At 37.7% G+C, this 17,750-nt stretch overlaps 1 protein-coding gene across 2 annotated transcripts in view; it reads left to right on the top strand.

Moving 5' to 3' along the window:
* The window catches only part of LOC140940271 (follicle-stimulating hormone receptor-like), a 28,074-nt gene that overhangs the window by 5,622 nt on the left and 4,702 nt on the right, over nucleotides 1-17,750 (top strand). The window contains exons 3-16 of one of the 2 annotated variants that reach the window (XM_073389193.1): nucleotides 9,130-9,198; nucleotides 10,291-10,353; nucleotides 10,427-10,498; nucleotides 11,165-11,236; nucleotides 12,682-12,753; nucleotides 13,268-13,339; nucleotides 14,050-14,118; nucleotides 14,300-14,368; nucleotides 14,819-14,890; nucleotides 15,515-15,586; nucleotides 15,716-15,781; nucleotides 16,146-16,217; nucleotides 16,466-16,531; nucleotides 17,332-17,400. In XM_073389193.1, the coding sequence (XP_073245294.1) occupies nucleotides 9,130-9,198; nucleotides 10,291-10,353; nucleotides 10,427-10,498; nucleotides 11,165-11,236; nucleotides 12,682-12,753; nucleotides 13,268-13,339; nucleotides 14,050-14,118; nucleotides 14,300-14,368; nucleotides 14,819-14,890; nucleotides 15,515-15,586; nucleotides 15,716-15,781; nucleotides 16,146-16,217; nucleotides 16,466-16,531; nucleotides 17,332-17,400 (975 nt within the window). The remainder of the gene's footprint in view (nucleotides 1-9,129; nucleotides 9,199-10,290; nucleotides 10,354-10,426; nucleotides 10,499-11,164; nucleotides 11,237-12,681; nucleotides 12,754-13,267; nucleotides 13,340-14,049; nucleotides 14,119-14,299; nucleotides 14,369-14,818; nucleotides 14,891-15,514; nucleotides 15,587-15,715; nucleotides 15,782-16,145; nucleotides 16,218-16,465; nucleotides 16,532-17,331; nucleotides 17,401-17,750) is intronic. The other variant, XM_073389194.1, reaches the window with a different exon arrangement.

The raw sequence follows: 17,750 nt of genomic DNA on the forward strand, positions 1-17,750 counted from the left end.
CTGACGAGACTTAACAGAAGATTGTAGTTTTTAAAAATAATAATGGGATAACAGATATATCTAGAAGAGTAACAATGTTTAGTGGACAAGCTCCGCTTAGCGTGTTCAAACGAGAAGAAACTGACTAGAGAGATATTTAATTTCATCTGCACTTTTATTCACTCGAACGTTCACTAAAATCCCCTTTCAAATAACAGTTTTAAAAGTGTAACTTAAAGGTGATAAACTTTCCAGGGAAAATGAGAGATCTAATTTCAAATGCGAGCGTGATATTCTGTAGCTGATATAAGAGAGATCACGGATAAGACTCAGGCGGGTCAAACAATCCGTAAAATTATCGCACGGTTACTTATTCAGTTGTTTAAAATTCCACACTTGATGACCGATTACGCTACAAGTACCTGAATAACATGTAAGCTATTGAGTGGTACTTGTTTTAATTACTTGTTTCTCTAGTTTACATGGTTTTGACGTGTTCTTCAATGGCTAACAATATTATCCTTTCACTTGGACAAGAGGCTATAACCAAGGAGCATTTCCCAAAATATCCAGAAATTTACCACAAAAATCACAGAACCGCTCAATCTATCCAAACACATGGTATGTGATTGAAGGTTCGAGTGTAAGATTCAAATGGTTAATGTTTGAAGCTTGACAAGCTTAAACAAGGATGTGAAAAAGTCAGAGAACACACAAAGCTATTAGTTCAAAGTTAGTCATCATTTCTGGTTCAACTTCTTGCGTATACTGACTAGCTGTTACATTCAAGTGCTAAATGCCACATACATTGTTTGCTCAATAGTGCAGTGATAGCCAGCTAAGAAATGATTCTACAATTTTAGCTAATTGAATAAAAACTTTTTAATTGTTTCCAGTTATTTTAAAATGAGCGGAATACTCAATAGGATTGGTAAAGAGAAAGTAAACATATTGACACAGGCAGAATTCATGTCGGGTGCTGTCTTTTCACATAACCTTTCTAGATTGATTTTTTAAACACACTTCACATATACTTCTCTTAATTAAAAATTTTAAACTGGAGAAGTTTTCTTTTTCACCGTAGTCTGTAGGGGCTTATTTGGGGGGTCTTAGTTGATCGAGATCGCTTTTTTTACCTGCGCAAAGTATCAGCAAAGAATATAAATGAAAATTGCAATTTGTCACAAAGTACCTTGGCAAAATGGCAAACCTATTGAGAAATTTCAGGAACCAAGAACCAATATGTTGGAAAAAGTTGCAATACCGAATCGGCTTGGAATTATTAATTTTTTCAGTTTATGAACTATCACAGCCGTTAAAAGTTATTATCATGCTCCTTTAATTGACAAACACTTGATGATTTCTAGATCTTATCCATAATAAATTAATTAATTAGTAACATCCTTGCAGGTTGCAATATTGCTCGCGGTGGAATTGTTTTGGTATAATGCTATTTCCTTTTTCGCCTTACAATTTAATGTTTTTCAGTTCAGCAACTTACTCTTAATACTTGGATGTTTTTCGGAGTGGCCGGTGTTGCTCTTGACATTCGCGAAATTTCACTTTTTAGCGGCACATTTTGCATTTCACCAAACATTTGAGGTATTAATGTAACGTATGATACTTATGAAGACCCCCAAAGATAAAGAAAACTAACTGACTGATTGCTTCCGCTATTCGAATATTATTAACAAAGCGATGAGTGAAGAGTGCGTTGGAAAACATCAGCATATAAAACTAGTCTATTAATAGCCGTAGAATTAATTCTGGCAAGTTCGTAGTCATGCAACTTATGAAAACGGGGTACTATGTGCCGATCTTGCTGTTCCTATTGAGACTTAAGATGAACGTTTGCTAAACGTAATTTTACCCTGAATTCCACTGGTTTTGGGGGGTGTCTCGTAACTTCCAGCATCAACGCAAGATGGAGATGGGTTTTAACCCCTTTCCATAGTAGGGTCGTAGGCTTTGAGCGCGGCAGCGGTCCTAATCTGTGAGTCTACAAACGAAAATTCGGATCGATCGGAGAATCACCGTCTTACCAAAGAGCCGCAGTAAATAGTCCTGTGGCGCTGCGTCAATTAAACGAAAAAAAAGAGAGAAGAAAAAAAAGAAGGATTTGGGTTGTAGAAGGTGATTATATTGTGTTAATTGTATCGAATTCAATATCAATCTGCTTGGTTTTCATCTCAAATTTAGTGCAGGGAGTTGAATGCTGTAAACAAAACTTTGTTAACTGATGAACGGAAAATGCTTCTTATTTGAGAAAGCAGCAGAGAGAGGCTGAAAGACCATTCAGTAGCGTGAAAATGTAAAGTTGACTTAAATGTTTTGGATCATCAGTGCTAGCTATATTTCTATACGACAAAGTACTTACTCCTTAAGAAAACAATGTTGAGCCGTAGGTGTTAAGTTAATTTTGGAAAAGGTAAATGGTATCACTGAAGTAAGTGATATCCTCCCTTTTTTCTAGAAACATTCGTAAAGATGTAATATACCTTAATTGTCTCTAATTGATGTGTTGTAAGTCAAATGGATTTCCACTCTGCCTTTCATATAATAATGATATACTATTTTTAAATTGTAAATTGTAGCTATTGGACAAACTATAATCCACAGCCCCAGAAAAAAAAAAAGATGGTACTTTGTTATATGTTCCTTTCAGTGTTTGTATGTGGCTTAATCAGGGACAGAACTAAGAAAAAGATTGAAATCTCTGCTTGTGTACATACTTAACCCTTTTAAGCCCCAAGATCTACATACAAGTTCTCCAAACTGATCTCCATACTTTTCCATAAAGAATAAGTTGAGAGAATTTGTTCAAAGATCAAAGCATTTTTTCTTATGTGATCATTTTGTCGATTCTCATAATTTTCCCCCTCTCATGATGAATTGATACAGTTGGGAGGGAATTGACTTTAGTCACTCTTGCGACTTAAAGGATGAACACCTTTCCCCTAGGGCGCGTTTCCATGGCTTTGGAGGTGGGGCGGCCTGCCCCACCTCCAAAGCCATGGAAAGGCGCCCTGGGGACGAGGTTGTCTTTTGTAGAGCCCGTTTACCATCCCAAAACAAAGTGAACCTCTTCGAGTTTTCAATTTACAGCCACTTTTTCTACATTCTAAAACCTTTTATAGACAGTTAAAAGTAATCGGTTGCTCATGGTTTTCCCGATATGTCATATATGTACTAAAACTTTTCAGAGTGAGCGACAATAAATTAACGATAAGTTCGTATTTTCGGTGACTCTCTTTGTCTTTAAGATAACAAGTCGTCTAACTTTTAATGTCTCAATCGTTATACGGCGAGAAGGGAAGAGTTTATATGATTATATTCAATACCAGAAAGAAGCAAGTAGACTAGAACTCGTAGTTTTTCTTTAAAGTACTTCTTAGAGATAACATGCATTGAAGATGTAGGGACTATAATGAGGCTTCATATTTACCAGTTGAGTTTGTTATTATTGCAACAGGTAAAGCGTTACTTTAGGGTTCAACTCGGCAAGAACGTTTGTGTCCCGATAACCTGCTATCAGGTGTTCTTTTTCTTTGTTTTTTTTTTCGGGGGAGCGTAAAAATCGGCGGACGCGTCCCAAACAAAAAGGGAAGAAGGGCCGCCTGATCGTAGGGTACTGTGTAACAAAGTACTGTGGTATACCATGGGATGTAACGATGTTGAAGTTCAGTTGACTAGGTTAAATTACCTTCTCATTGTATTTTTAGTAACAGTATAAACATTCAATGCACACTCTTCAGCGTCATTACGTTTAATACATTTGTAAAGCTATTGTAGAGGAATGAGACTTTTGGGTCATGCATGGCTATGATGCTTAAATGACGGTTTTTAAAAATTGGGACTACGTACAAATCTAATGTTTTGGTTTGATGTCTGACATGAAATGTGGTCCGTCAACTTTTTCTCCTTCCTTAAAAATTCAGTTAAAGATACTCATGCGCAAAAGGAGTATCGAAATGTAATTTTAGAACACCTTTGACCAAAAAAGAAATAATTCCTTTGACAATGCCCACTATATTTCCCCTATTTTAATTTGGACACTCCATTATTGTGTTAATTTAATAACGCAATTGCACAAGGGTTAACTTTGGTCTGGGTGTTGTTATTGTTGTTGAATGTCGCTTCGATTCCTTTGTTGTAGGCGAAAGGGCAAATGCTCTGTTCATCATAAGGTTTCCACTAACTAATTAGATAAAGGTGATCAACGTGTAGTAAGCAACAGTAATTTTTTCACGCCATTTCATTGGGTAGTGAGCCACATAGATAATTGGAAATGAGGAAATGACCATCCATTGTGAATTAACCAAGGGAGATATCGATATTCAGACAACTCATTCACTTCCGAGGAGATAAGAAATGGCAAATGTGCAAGAACGAGAATTTGTTAGTGCAGGAGTCAGCTTAACAGAACTTTGTCATGGTCGATAATAGCATGAATTTATAATGTTATTTCCAAGAAAAATTCCAAGAACATGTCATGATTTTCTCTGACCACATGCTAGTAAACCGTTGTAAGAAGTTCCCATGTGCTTATTTAAATTGTCAGAAGTAGCCTGTTAAGAATTTGCGTTTACGAAGCAGACTACAGTCAAATAAGAACACTGTTCATGTTGAGTTAGTGAGGAGAATCTCAAAGATATATTGTTACTGTTAAGAGGTAAAGTTCGATGGAATTTACTTTTGCATTCAATAAGCACACCGGTCGGAAGAAAATTCTTAGGATAGTGTTATTAATTTGTAAATTGGTCCTAAAGCTTGCTTGATTTATCGATGGTAGACACAGAAGAAGCCGATTTGAAATGTTGTAATGGAAGTGTGAAGAAATGGTTTGTCTATCTGCAAAATAGAATGGCGGCATTTTTGAAGGATTTGCTTTTGTTGATGGAGGAAGTCGTTAGGTTATTGCAAAAAAGAAAACAATAAGAGAAAAAACAAAACAAAACCAACAAATTAACTAACTAAAACAAGGCATATGGTTTCCACTGCTATTTAAAGGGGCAAAGTTGAACGGGATTTGCATACTCACGTAATGACCACCTTGGGTGAAAGAAGGTTCCAGTTCATAGCTGGCCTTTGCCATAAATTATTTGCAAATTGGTTGATGTACTAGACATCACGCACAGTATTGGTGAAATAGAAACAAAACAGAGGATTAGAAAAGAAGTTACTGATAGGGCTATGGTTCAAGTTTAGGTTTTTTGGCACTGTTGCTTCTATAAAGAGTGAAGTCTTTGACCCTTTATAATGGCTGTATACAGCTTTCTATTTTCTTAATAACTTGATTTACGCGGGGGAAGATCTACCTTTCCGATTGTTGCGTCAAGAAATTTAAAGCTAGGAATTTTTTAATTTATATTTTGTAATTGCAAGAAATGTTTACGTAACACCCAGAACCTTAAAAATATCTCACCGTCGAAAAAGCAAAAACAATGTATACGGTTTCCATCGCTTGTGAGAAACATCAATCGCAGCAGCTTCTGATTCAGAGCGATAAAGCTAGTTCATAAGAAATCATATCCGCTAAACGAATTCAGGTTAACATTTTGGTTGACACCTGTGTTATTAAGATTTGCCGCGGTACATTATCGCGATTATGAGTGAAATTACTTGTGAACAGATGATGGCCAAATGTGGCGAAATCTCTCGAAAAAAAGGTCTTGTTTGCATATGTAGGGTCACAATTTGATTTTCAAACAAAATTTAAAAAAATGAAAGTTAAAGATTTACGATTTCAAAGAATTGCAGACATGACAAGGCCACACGCCAAATAAACAACTTCTGTGGCTCGAACGTTTCATTTTGTCACTGGCAAACAGCATGCTTGTCGTGCGCGAAGCCCTAACTGGAGGAACATTAGTGTGTTTCTGAAATTCTTTGCTATTCTTAGCAATTCCAATACCAGTTGAATAACTTGTCAACGATCCCTATATTGTTTAACGTTGGCTCAATATTGCTGCAACCATTCCATGCCAAACGATCATCATTTTCTTGACAAATGTTTAATGATGCACTGCGCATACACATGTTCAAAGTTAAGAGAGCGCGTCAAACAGCTTGAATTTTGAGAGCTAAAGAAATGTCTTCACCATGTCTAGACAAAGGAGCTTGAACTCTCCTCAACGCGCCATTCTTTATATCGTGTCAGCGTGGGGACCGTTTGACTTCATTGAGGTACTTTTCTATATAAATGAGTGCGAGACAGGGAAAACGTTGAAAAATCACGAACTCACCGCTAAAAGAACCAGAATCTCTTTTTGAGGGCGTGGATCAAAATTCATTTTCATCCCAGAGTTACAGGTACCAAATATAAAGGAATAAATTAACTGATACTAACAATTTGCGATTTCAATAAAGACGATTTAGTTGACCAGCAAGTAGTTCCTAGCATTTTTCGGTTAAGAACAGAAAACAGCTCTTGAAAAGAAAAAAACAAGTAACAGCGAACATTTTAGGTTTCCCGAAAGGTACGAAGAGCACCCTCGTCATTTTTTACAGCGGAGTGTCCCCACCCCCCAAAGGTTTGACCGGTCGAATGTCCGGTCTTGGTGATAGAAAGAGTACCAATATTTTCTTTCCTGAAAGTCCTCTTTTGTCCCCACCATGAAGGAGATTTATGGGCAACTGGAATGTCGTAACTTAATTTAGTCATAAAGTTAAGTCATACACTTTACAATTGATTGTTTTCATGTTCCTGTCGATTAACAATGTCCAGCAAATTAGTTCAAGGGTGTGTGGAGAAGGTATAAAGTCTGCACAATACATTTTCTTTCTCTCTTAAATACAGTCACTTAATCACAAAAGCGGAAGAGTTAATCCCATGGAATTTTAAATTTCGCACGTAGTATTAAACAGCCCACTCATGTAAGACAATCGGGGACTAGATAATAAGCTTGTGTTCCAAGAAAGCGATTTATTTATTACAAAAATAGATTATAGCCCCGCCGGAAGGAAATACTAACGGGATGAAGTTCGGCCGTGTAAAAATCATTATTTGATAGTTTAAAGATCTGGTTTTTCAATAGTTTTGGCCGGACATTACACCAATGAAAAATATACGTTGCATGTTGCTTGCGTGTCTATACTTTAAGGACGACTTGCAAAGCTGTTGGTAATGATTAATTTTCTTCCTTATTAAATATGATCAGGGTAAAAGTAGAGTTGAGCAGATTAGGAACAGTATAGTGCGTACAGTTCTTTACTTTCCTGTGCGGTACCTGAAAGTGCAGTTTTTTTAAGTGCAGCACAGTGGAACGGGGTAGGTTCTTAAATATGAAGACCACACAAAGTTAAGCTTCACCAGGTTATTGTACAGAAATGTTAAGAGAGCGAGCCACAGACAACACCTAAGAACTATACGCATTGCTTTTTTCTTTGAAGCAAAGACTTAACTAGTCCGGCTTTTTCTGAACTCCGCTTTGAGGTGTAACTGGAACTAAACAGACTAGCGTTTCCGGATAAAACACTTGCATTGTCCCCATTTTCATTACCCCAAAGTTAATTTGACATTATTAGTCTTAGCAAGAAACAGTCTGTTTAGTAGCGTGATTTAAGCGCCCGTAATTAATGCAAAGGCTATAAAGGTGCAACCGGTTTGCAGAGAAAAAAAGAAAGAAAGACGGGACGGCTTTAGATGGGTTCTGCTCAAAAACTGTTGATGTCACTCCAAATGTTAAGGCTGGAATTTCATCCTCACATACTCAAAAAGTCTTTTTAGCGTATCTGATTTTTTTTTTCCAGCTATAGCTTTGACTCTTTCCCGCTCATAGTCAGTTACATGCAAGGTAGCTCTACTTTTGAGTCTGTGAAAAAAACCCTTCTATTTTCTATATTCTCAGTATTTTGCAAACTAAAAGTCGGAATTGATTTCAAAATTTGGATTTGGGCAATCTAGTATTAAAGTGGAAAGGTTAAGTCTTGGAATAAGAGGATTAAATCGTAGCGGCATTATTGAAATATTGTAGGTGCAAATAATCCATTTTTCCGCCCCTTTACACTTACCCCACCCGACGCCCTAGTTCATGTTCTTGTAATTGGGTAAAATGTAAAACCCTGCCACAGATGAAGTGATCGTATTCTTTAAAATGTAAGTTTTGTACGTTAGCTGTCGTAATTCGATGCAAAAAATGACAGCAGTCTTTCCTTCTACGTCATAGAATATCCTGAATTAAGGCTAGGTCAATAAATATTAGGTGACATAATAAGGCGTTAAAAGAAGAACATGTAGGATGATTGAATTTCTCCGTTTTATTACCACCATTGTGTTATCATTGTGGGGGTGAAGGGTGTGAAGGGTGTGAAGGGCCTTAAGGCCGATTTACACGCATGTGAGATGCTTGCTATAAGCTAACTAGCCTGCGTGGCAGACGTTTGAAAGGGAAGGGAAAGAGAGTTTCGAGAAAGGGAGTTTTAGACGCGAGAGAAACGCGAGGGGCGCGCCCTAATTCCCTTCCCCTTCCCTTTCGAACGCCTGCCACGCAGGCTATAAGCTAACTTAGAACGCGACTCTTAACGTGTGAATCAAACCTACCAAACTGGCTTGCAGGTTTAGACGTACATACTGTGAGCTGCACCGTGAAAACGGGCTTCTTGACATACATCTCTGTTTTGATATATTCAAAAATTGAGTAGCGCTGTTCGAGTGATTGTGAGTGAGTGCGTGTTGATAAAAACAACTGCGGTCTCCAATGGAAAGTCGGATTAATCTAGTGGATATCGATTACCTTCTTGCAACATCTAGGGCCCGGGAGTAGCTTATCGACTATTGTTGATTTTTGTTATTTCCGAGTTGTAGGTATTTTCCTAGATTTCACTGTAAGACCACCGACGATGATAAGAAACTGTATCATACCCTCTTCAAGTTTCAACTGAAGTTTCAATGACGTCTGTTTTTCACTCTTGTAAATCATAGTTCCTATTGAAGTGCATGTGCGTTAAACAAACAAATCCTCTTACAATTAGAACAAATAATAAAAAGAAATAGGCTGCACTAATTGCTGGCACGGAAAAGCACTAAATGCTTACTTTCAGTTCGAAATCCTTGGCGATGATTTTGCTTAATATTTTTTACAAATTCAGAAGAGCTGTACCGGTTTTCTTTTTACATTAAATTAAACTGTATGCGGGTTTTTTTTTCAGGTTCTTGGACCAGAACAAGCTTCAAAGTTTTCCATCAAAATTGAAAGGGTTGAAAAAACTTAAGATATTGTAAGTAAACTTTGCAGCATAAACTCAAGCGCAAGGTCGCGCACGCGCATTGTATTCTTCCTTTACCCCTTCCATTCGTCAATCTCGACCCAGAGCTCTTCTGTGCATGTAGAGAAGAGAGATCAAGAGCGCGCATTCCCAAACCCGTAAGGGCACTGGGGTCGAGAATGTTCCCTTCGTCTTCTTTGTCGGAATTAAAGTAGCCTGAGAAAACAGCCGACATTTGGCGACGCCACAACTGGTTTCCCCGCCAAATGACCCCTGAAAAACGAGCGCAGAAATTCCATACTGATGACGCGTCACTACCCAGATCTGGGTAGTGCTTCTGATTGGTTGAATCAAATTTCCCACGCGGCACGACCAATCAGAAGCACTACCCAGATCTGGGTAGTGACGCGTCATCAGTATGGTTTTTCTGCGCTCGTTTCTCAGACGCCATTTGGAGAGGAAACCAATGGTAGCGTCGCCAGATGTAGGCTGTTTTCTCAGGCTAGAATTAAAGGTGCTATAGCTCGTGTTCTGCTGTCCGGTTTAGAATGGTACCCACACAGTTTTCTAATTAATTATGGCTTTCAATCAAGCTTGGTCGAAGTACGCCTTGCAGAGTGGTCTCTTCTAACCAAAAGTTCGATCAATTTAGGTTTCTAGGAAACTGCCCACTTACCCCTCCCCTAAGCTAACATTAAACTTAGTTCTTACTTTGCGCAAAATGATGAGTTAGGGGAGGGCTAGGTGGACAGTTTCCCAGAAACCTAAATTAATCCCAAACGTTTATGTATTACTCGATGTACAAGCAAGACAGGATTAGTTAAATTTTACTTCTTAACGATGTAAGCCTGCGATCTCGCCTTCCTTATATCTTATTTTGTCTTAAGTGGGAAGGAAGTTTTTTTTTATCCTCTCTTCTCCAAAAAATTTGAATAAATGAATTAGATAAATTAATAAGAAATGCCTGATTGCAGGTTATAATTATGGGGACTTGCCTGAATATGTTTTAAACAAACAGGTCTATAATGAAGTAGGTGTGAACAAGATCATTAACGTGTATCGCGAGAGTGGGCTCATACAGTTATTGCTTTTGTTTTCTTCTAGATCTCTGAAAATGAACAACTTAAGAACTTGTCCAGTGTTGTCTTTGAAGTCTTTAAATGAGCTGTAAGTACCTTTTGTTTTGAGTTCCTAGTTTTAAGTTGAATTTCCCTTTTGTAACTCTGTTCCTTTTTTTCAGATATCTAACGGGAAACAAACTGCAAAGCGTTCCTGCCGATTCTTTTCGAAACGCGCGAAATATTAATCACCTGTAAGTTTGGAAAGGGTCACGTGCTTTCTGTTGCTCTAATTTTACTCTCCGCCTTCTTTTAGCTTCCTCTTTGCTGTTTTTGTTACTTGCAGTGTCTTTGACACTTTTATCATATTGTCTTTGTTTTTTATCTGTTACAACTTAGGGCCTGTTTACATTGAGTGGGGGACCCCGGTCTGGTGGGGTTGGCTTCTCTTGTTTTCACGCCCTGGGGGACATAAAACAAAAGAAACCTACCCCACTAGACCGGGGTCCCCCACTCCATGTAAACAGGGTCTTAGTCGCAAGTTATATATTCTTACATTTTAATACATTCGTATAATTTATAACTGAATGGAAGTGTTATTTGTAGTTTACTTACCCGCAAAATGGGATTTCACCCCTGGGAATGAGATGACCAATCTCGGTTTTTTTTTTATCTTTTAGGGCCTATTTACATAAAGGTGGGGGCCCCCAGGTAGGTGAGGTAACATGTGTCAAGTTACCCCACCTAACATGTAAACGAGATCACATTAAAATGAGAAATAATTTCGACAGGCGGGTTACCCCACCTCAGAGGGTTACCTCACCTACCTGGGGTCCCCCACCTCCTTGTAAATAGGCCCTTAATCATGGACTCAACGGATGATGAGGGAATGGTAAATTTTGTTCTGATTTATGTTTTAGGTGGCTCGATGACAATGACCTGATAGAAGTCCCGAAGGATGCCTTTGAGAAGCTAAAACACCTGGAATTTTTGTATGTAGAGTGTATATTTCTATTCGTTAAATTATTTTGACTTCTCTGTGTTTTATTCTAAGCTTACAGATACTTTAGATTGCAAAACTAGATCTCTGAAAATGAACAACTTAAGAACTTGTCCGGTGTTGTCTTTGAAGTCTTTAAATGAGCTGTAAGTACCTTTTGTTTTGAGTTCCTAGTTTTAAATTGAATTTCCCTTTTGTAACTCTGTTCCTTTTTTTCAGATATCTAACGGGAAACAAACTGCAAAGCGTTCCTGCCGATTCTTTTCGAAACGCGCGAAATATTAATCACCTGTAAGTTTGGAAAGGGTCACGTGCTTTCTGTTGCTCTAATTTTACTCTCCGCCTTCTTTTAGCTTCCTCTTTGCTGTTTTTGTTACTTGCAGTGTCTTTGACACTTTTATCATATTGTCTTTGTTTTTTATCTGTTACAACTTAGGGCCTGTTTACATTGAGTGGGGGACCCCGGTCTGGTGGGGTTGGCTTCTCTTGTTTTCACGCCCTGGGGGACATAAAACAAAAGAAACCTACCCCACTAGACCGGGGCCCCCACTCCATGTAAACAGGGTCTTAGTCGCAAGTTATATATTCTTACATTTTAATACATTCGTATAATTTATAACTGAATGGAAGTGTTATTTGTAGTTTACTTACCCGCAAAATGGGTTTTCACCCGTGGGAATGAGATGACCAATCTCGGTTTTTTTTTTATCTTTTAGGGCCTATTTACATAAAGGTGGGGGCCCCCAGGTAGGTGAGGTAACATGTGTCAAGTTACCCCACCTAACATGTAAACGAGATCACATTAAAATGAGAAATAATTTCGACAGGCGGGTTACCCCACCTCAGAGGGTTACCTCACCTACCTGGGGTCCCCCACCTCCTTGTAAATAGGCCCTTAATCATGGACTCAACGGATGATGAGGGAATGGTAAATTTTGTTCTGATTTATGTTTTAGGTGGCTCGACGACAATGACCTGATAGAAGTCCCGAAGGATGCCTTTGAGAAGCTAAAACACCTGGAAGTTTTGTATGTAGAGTGTATATTTCTATTCGTTAAATTATTTTGACTTCTCTGTGTTTTATTCTAAGCTTACAGATACTTTAGATTGCAAAACTAAAATTTCAATCGCTCTTCTCGTTATAGCGATATACTCACTCTGACGTCACTTATTGATATTAATATGCCCACCAGAAGCGCATTGGCTCTTGAAGCAAAATTTATTTTGCTTCACTCGTTGCAAATTTGAATGACAAAAACAATGTTTGTAAATAGTTATGTCTCCTATAATTTAAGTATGTATGTTAGTCCGTCCTGTTGGAATCTCTGACGTATTTCTTATTGTCGTATTTCTTGTTTTTCATATTCTGATCATCCCCTTTTTATAAATAGTATATCGCGTTTTATTTAACCAACTTATTTGATCTTTCCTTTTTAGGAGTCTTGATCAAAACAAGATTCGCATTATAAAGAACAATTCATTCCACCAGCTCTCCAAGCTAAAATCACTGTACGTACTGACTCCTGGTCTTTAATTTTGTATTGTACTCCCTTAACTTTGCCCCAACCCTAACCCTAAACCTTTGACAGATGCCCGTGAATCAAACAAAGTTTTTTGGGCAAGTTTTCTTCTTCGCTGTGTTAAGTGTAATACGCATTGGTGTAAAGATGCTAAGCTGCGAAAGTGGCTCCTTGAGAAACAAAAGTGTAACTTCACTGACACTTTTGTCACAAGACGCAAAATGAAAGTGCAAAAATTAAGGCGCTATGGATGGTAACAAGATCGTTGATAACAGCGTCAGTCGAACTAATTTTAATAGCTGGTGTAGATGGAAGAAGTAGACTTGTTCAAAGGCCTACACTAAAAGTTACGGAAAAATAGGAGCGATACCTGTTAGAGAGGAGGACACGTGTGGAATTGACCGCTCCATCCTCGCGCGCATCGCTTATCTTGTGGCATAAATCAAACCAGGTTCAGCCACAAGCAACTCCCACTAAGTTCACTATATAATTTCCCTCAACAGGCTTCTGTTTAACAATAGTTTGGAAGAAATCGAAGTTGAAGGATTCCATGGTCTCAGGAGTTTGGAACATTTGTAAGTACTTATATCTCGCTTAACTTCTTTTTAACCGAGTTAACAGGACTTGATTAGTATATTGGAGAAAAGGCTGGGAAACTGCCCACCTACCGCTCCCCTAAGCCAACGTTTTGCCCTAATTGAGAAGTAAGTATTAATGTTGGCTTAGAGGAGGAGTAGGTGGGCAGTTTCCCAGAAACGTATAATGATCGCTTTTCTCCAGCATACTAATCAAGTCCTGTTAACTCGGTCAAAAAGAAGTTAAAAAGAAGTTCAGTTTATGTTTCTATTACTTGGTAGACATAGAATGTTAATTGTAGCTAAGAGTATTAAGTGGCATTCAGCTCATTCCTTAGGTTAAACATGTATAGCCATTACAATTGAAGCTGGAACAATAAGGCACCTATGTCTCCAAAGAGGATCTTGAATAATGTTGACTTATCTCACGTGCCCAAGTGTACATAATTTTTTTTAAGGATTTTAGAAAACAGGAACCTGAGTTTAATTTTAGTCTAAACGGGTTCTTTCATAGAGGGGACCTACTTGGCAAATTGTAGCCTAACACGTTCTTAAAAACCAGGTTCTTAGTCGCGGGTTTTTACTGTATTAGCCAAGATCAGCCCTTGCCAGTGATTCAGTCAGGTGCAAAATGTTTGTCTGTAGAATAAAGTAGAATGGATTCCATTAACTTGCTCATTGTCTTCTAACTGCGATTTTTTTTGCTGTAGAAATTTAGGATTCAATAACCTTAGCAGTATGTCCGCTTCTTTACAGCATATGAGGAATCTTCTTATCTTGTAAGTGCTTCGCAAATATCGCGCAGTAAATCTTTTAAAAGAGCTCACAACATCACACTTCTAACTTTGTTGGGTTTTTCTTTAACTTGTTGTCATCTAGTGGGTTTGTTCCTGACACGAATAAAAAGGGCGTCTTATCTTGCTAATTGTTGTCTGACAACGATTATCTTTTCTCTTTTAGAAATTTGGGACAGAACAGACTTAGCAGTGTGCCCACATCTTTACAAAACCTAGCGAGACTTGAAATATTGTAAGTGCACTGTAAATCTCGCAGTAAATCTGTCGGACTCACGTGCAACCCAGCTGTTAGTTTAAAGAGTTTTTTTAAAATTTCTGATAAGCAACAATTACTTTACACTTATGCTAAGTTGCGTAATTGATGTGGCGAATTTTCCTGAGGGGACGAAGAGGGGGGGTGGGGTCTCGTGTGCACTGGCTAATCTTTCGGAATCAAAATTAAACAGTTTTTCATGTCAATTACTTTAAATTTTTTCATTTGCCAAGTTGCGTATTCAAAATATCTAGTTTTATCCTTATGAAGGACTCTACAAAAAATAGCTTGAAGGCTTGTCACGTTAACCTTCCAATGACTTATCTTCCAGTAACTGAGTTGAGTTTGAGTTCTTCTCTTTTCTTGTGTTATGTACATAGTGACACCCTAATGTCTGCGTTTTTTTTTATATTTTTCTTTTATTTTTAGAGAACTTCATTCTAATCCCATCACCCACATTCCAGATTATGCGTTTAGAGGGATGGAAAAACTTGCAGACTTGTAAGTAATGTAGAAATCACAAATATAACTGAGGTCATACAATCTGTGAAGTAAAAATCGAATATAAAGTTCAAGGACGTGCTGAACACTAGCATGAGCGATGGAAAGAAAAAAATGGCTTTCTTTATGAATTATTTGGATCAGAATCTGGATCCACTTTGTTTCATTGGCGTCAACATTACAATTAGAGGCGCCCAACTTTTATCCTTCTGCGCCTGCGCAAGTCAACTTATGCTCATTTTTATCACGCGTGTGCACATCAATTCCGTTTATGCTTGCGTCGCTTGCGAGTTATCATCTGCAGACAGGTGTTGTTTAATATCTTTTATCACAAAATTCACTTGAGGATTTCATCCACCGACCGATTAAGTTTATGATTTATTGTAATGAAGTAACATTTAAACAACGGCGTCAACTAAGATACGAATGTGTTTGATTGGTAAATCTGGCTTAAGATGTGATACCAATCAAACGTGAAATCCAAAGACGGATTTCGACTCTCGATCGGTGATATCTTCGTCTCAAATCTAAAGACAAAGAAGTTTCAAATACAGATTTTCCAGTACATAAAAGGGCACATATACATTTCATGACTTTAACGTATAAATAATGCCTCTTTTGCAGACGTTTGACCTGGGAAAGGGTGAACACGATTGGTCACAACGCATTCGTATCGCTGCCTTCTTTAACAAGACTGTAAGTGCCGATTTTTTTCTTACAACTTCATTTTTACCCTTCAATCTTTCATTTATCATTTGCTTGTTCACTTGCTTTAGTTCAGCAAGTCCTCACTTTTGCATTCATTTATTTCTGTCTCTCTTTTAGGTCACTGGTCAGCGTAAAACTGGTTAAATTTCCAAATTTGACCGGGACAACGCGTCTTCAAGAATTGTACGTACCATTTGATTGTTAACTTTCCTTGTAATATCTTTACCCATTTACGAAAAAGGGTTAAATTTGGGGAATGGGGCACTTATATGCTAGTTTTGGCTGAGAGAGAGGGCGCTTATTCAAAGTGTACGGTGTTCAATGCTTTCAAAGCATCACGATGAGTCATCGACAATATCGTGAAAATTAAGAATCTAAGTTCCAACATGATAAAGATCTCATTGCGTTTTAAGTTATCCAATTTATATTAAGGAATACCGTTTGTATTTAGTAGCATAGGCCGTTTCCCTTTGAAAAAGAGTGCAAGGATCATGTATTAAAGGATGAGTGACTTATTCATTTCCGATTTTTATTTTATTGCCTGAAGGACTGTGTCGTTTTGTGAGATCCGTGAGCTACCCGAAGATCTGTGTCAAAAGCAAAAGGATTTGATTGACTTGTAAGTGGATATTATATTCAAAGCGTTCAGTCTAGCAATGATATTAGCTAAAATACTCCATATGCAATTAATGTTATAATTAGTAGAAAACAAATTACCTGTCAATGAAGGTCACATTTACATATTAGAGACGCCAAATGTTAATCAGTGTACTTTTAAAGGTCTTTTGTTTGATAATATCCCTGTAGGCTAATCTCTTTGATTCTAAATAATAACTTCACTAACAGGCACTGGGTTCTCAATTTCAGGACATTGAATTTCAACAAAATTGTTCGCATACCAGACCTGTCTGGGTGTTCCTCGCTTTCAGTGCTGTAAGTATTTCATATGTAGTCTAGGAAACAGTATACCCTCTGAGGGAACCGAGTAAGTTATAAAGCTGCAATCTTTAATATACATCTCTACTTTGTTGTTTGAAAAACGTACCATACGTCCCAACGTAATGCTTTTAAATGCCCTGATGCGAAGTTGGGAAGCAGTGATTTTATTTCGTGATCTTTTCCTCGGAAAAAACCTAAATGCTCTGTGTGAGGGTGTCATTTTGGCCGCCGTCTGCCACCATGTCTTTTTTCTTTTTCCTTTTCCGCTCTTTGCCTTAAGTCATCCGACACTTAGATTATTAACTTAACTTTGAAATTTCATCTTTACAACATAATAGGTATTTCAAGCTACGGATTAACGCCGTAGCTGTTAATGAATTTCATTAGCACTGACACTTCTCCTGCTCGGGAATGTGGGGGATATTGTCCGACGACCAGTCACATTGTTTGTAACGCACATAAAAATTTTCTCCGATTACCGTTTTACAAATGGTTTACGATAAACGTTATGAGTTTCAAAAACGAATCGACAAATGAGGGGGCGTGAGTACGAGACCACTACAATGAGACTGGTTAATGACGTCAGCGTTTATAGACATCTACGTTTTTCAACCTCGCTCCCAGGGTCTCTATTTCATCATCCTACGTCATTTGATTACTCACATATCTAGAATGTACACGATTTCTTAGTGATGCCACACCTAATTCTTAACAGGAAAGATATAATCTTGGTAGTTAATTCAAGTTAATTTGATTTGATCAAAACAGTATTTTTGTTTCATTTTCTTTAACAGGAAAATAGAGCACAATAACATCAAATCGATCGGAAGTTCTTTAAGAAACTTGAGAATTCTTAAAGACCTGTGAGTAGTGTACAAATTTAAGTAATACCGGTTTCTTGAAATCGATTATCAATACACCAAGTTAACTTACTTGTATAATGCAATAGCAAACAATCAAAATAAAGTATTGTAAACCGAAGTGACATTTCCATTTAATTGAGGAATTTTTTTTACTTGCTCACCCTTCCGTTTCTTCGGTAAAAAGGAAACCAAGCTTATTCATTTCTACTTTGTGCATTCTACATGAATTTTATAGCAAATTCCGTTATAGTTCAATATGCCATTACAATACCGTTAAATTCCCCTTATAACCCCCACCCCCCGAGTGTTAGGCCTACCTAACTGTATACAAAAACACATGCGGTTATAAC

The sequence above is a fragment of the Porites lutea genome, chromosome 6 (genome assembly GCF_958299795.1).
Source record: "Porites lutea chromosome 6, jaPorLute2.1, whole genome shotgun sequence".
NCBI lineage: Eukaryota > Metazoa > Cnidaria > Anthozoa > Scleractinia > Poritidae > Porites > Porites lutea.